The sequence below is a fragment of the Fopius arisanus genome, unplaced genomic scaffold (genome assembly GCF_000806365.1).
Source record: "Fopius arisanus strain USDA-PBARC FA_bdor unplaced genomic scaffold, ASM80636v1 scaffold00053, whole genome shotgun sequence".
Taxonomy (NCBI): domain Eukaryota; kingdom Metazoa; phylum Arthropoda; class Insecta; order Hymenoptera; family Braconidae; genus Fopius; species Fopius arisanus.
In genome coordinates this window covers 38658-40983 of record NW_011887792.1, presented here as the reverse complement: position 1 = coordinate 40983, position 2326 = coordinate 38658, and the positions used below count along the sequence as shown (strand labels likewise).

Below are 2326 nucleotides of genomic sequence, written 5' to 3'. Positions count from 1 at the left end.
TAATTTCAATTTGATGTTTAAACTTACCCGACGGGTTCCGGTGGCATTGAAATCCGATATTGAAAATGTATCGACAACTGAATCAAATCTCACTAATTTTTTGGTGTGATGTGGCTTCTTGGCTCGTGGACACAATGAACACATTATCGGATTAGGTGTTGTTGATGCTGGCATTATGTTTGATTGCACATCAATTTGTCAATTAGTGGTAAACAAAAAATTAAATAAATCCGGTGATAAGTCATTAGGCACTGTCACAACTCAGTCATAATATCACTGGGGAATCCCATCTCCATTTTGCGACACCTTTAAAATTTTAACAACGAAGTTTATTTTCGGATTAAAAATTCTAAAAATTGTTTATGACTTGATGATTTTTTAATTCAGCGCGAAACACGTTCGTACCGCCATCTCGGAGAACTCGGTTCCTGCCTGGATATTTTCTCAACTGATACGACAGAATTTCTCCGATGATAACCCTCAAAATTTTCCTATTTTATCGACCTCGGTTTCTCCTCTTGAACTTCAAATGGAATGTCCTGAACTTTTCCCGGCGATAAATATTTGATTCGTCCCATGCGCCCAACTGAATTATTACCTCGAACCGTCACCGCAGATCGATACGTGAAATTTAGATGAGGAAAACTGATAAAGAAATACACAAAGAGTAAAAAAAAGAAAACAATGGCACAGGAATAAAAGACTTCCTTGAAGAACGAAGACTGCGAAATCAATAATTCCCCCTAACAATCGTTTCTCAGTTCCCAAATCCGTCGCCCTAATTATGTCCTCAATACGCAAACTTCACATCGACGCTCGTCAAAAGATACATTTCCATCATCCCCTCATCTGTAATAATCGAATTAATTAACGCTATCGACGACTGCAGCGCTACCTTTCCCAACTTGCTAACCCCGAGTTGGCGGGCATTGTCTCACCCACCATATGATTGGCATTTATGTTTGAAATGCAGTGCCTCTTTAAAAATTGCCACCTGTCCCAGTTGTTCATTGACGCTAACAGGCCTCAAATTGCATTAACACCTCAACATGTCTAATTACCACACGGACATTCACTACATACTACACCAGTGCCCCCCTCCGAGAGATCATAATCACCAGTTCAATTGAGATCATAAAAATATTCCGCTGCATCTTTACGAAATGGATTATCGATACAATCGATTGTATCGATAATCTCGATCTAATGGAGGGACGAACCCTCATTGGTTCGTTAAAAAGACGGGAGATCAGAACTTCCTCGTGTCATTGGTCAGGCGGTCACGCCATCTAGGTCAGTCGCTTGGTTTTCCCGCAACTCGCGTGATTAGATCTCTCGTACCAATAAATGGATAAATTATCGCGTCAGACGGATACTTCGACCGGTTGAAATAGACCATTCGATATGGAACTTGTGGTATACGGTCGATAAGCGGAGAATACTGGGAACACCAGGAGAGGCTGCCTACATTCAATCGACCTCAATCGAAAAGCCCCTGTGGTCGCTAATAACACGTCGGTGCAGCCAAACGTGCGCCGTGGAGATAGCCGAAAATTTCCACCCGGTTTCTCACCCACCAGTAATTCATTGGTTATCTGTTACGAATCCGTGGTAATGGAAGAATTTATGTTTATGCTGATTATTCCATGGAACTGGAATTTTCACGGGATGAGGTTTTCTTCGGACATTAAGAGAATTTATGCAATGTTCAGACACTTCGCGGATTGTGTGCAAACTGGTGCAGGCGATAGCTGCAACGACAAATTTTTGACCAAGTGTCGGAATATTCGGTGTAAAGTACTTGGGCGCGAAAAAAATACTTTCGATCCTTCTCTATTTGATTGACGGACTTTGCATTTTCATTTGGGGCTTCGTTACTATTCCGCGGTGAAACCGGATTAAATATTTTCATTTCAGCTTCTCCAGATTCTTGCTAGACGGATATGGAATATTTACTGAATGTCTTACATTTATTCAATTGCGGTGAGATTATTACGGTTGTACTCTGTGCATAATAATTTTTAACTCGTGAATTTTCCCTCGGATAACTACTCCGTGACATACGATATTGAAAATTATTGGGTGCTTCATTGATAATGTCGTTTCGATTCCGTATTGTTGTTATTGGAAATGAAGAATTGAATTGTCTTGGCAACGGTGGAATCATCCAATAATCACTAACTCACGGTATATGGGGGTAAAAAGGTCGAATACTCGGATACAAAGGAATCGTCACTTTTGTCTCTGAGAGAATATGAATAATCATATACAAATGATAAAGAAGTTCCTTCAAAGTTCAAGGTCACGAAGTTGAAAGAGAAGCGCT

General features: G+C 40.4%; 1 protein-coding gene across 9 annotated transcripts in view; it reads right to left on the bottom strand.

Moving 5' to 3' along the window:
• Positions 1 to 2326, bottom strand: part of dlg1 (discs large 1) — a 96928-nt gene that overhangs the window by 61088 nt on the left and 33514 nt on the right. For 2 of the 9 annotated variants that reach the window (XM_011307273.1, XM_011307275.1), the window contains exon 2: positions 28 to 306. The exons of the other annotated variants lie outside the window; for them this stretch is intronic. In XM_011307273.1, coding sequence (XP_011305575.1) covers positions 28 to 174 — 147 coding nt within the window. In that variant the 5' untranslated portion in view covers positions 175 to 306. The remainder of the gene's footprint in view (positions 1 to 27; positions 307 to 2326) is intronic. 9 annotated transcript variants of the gene reach the window in all.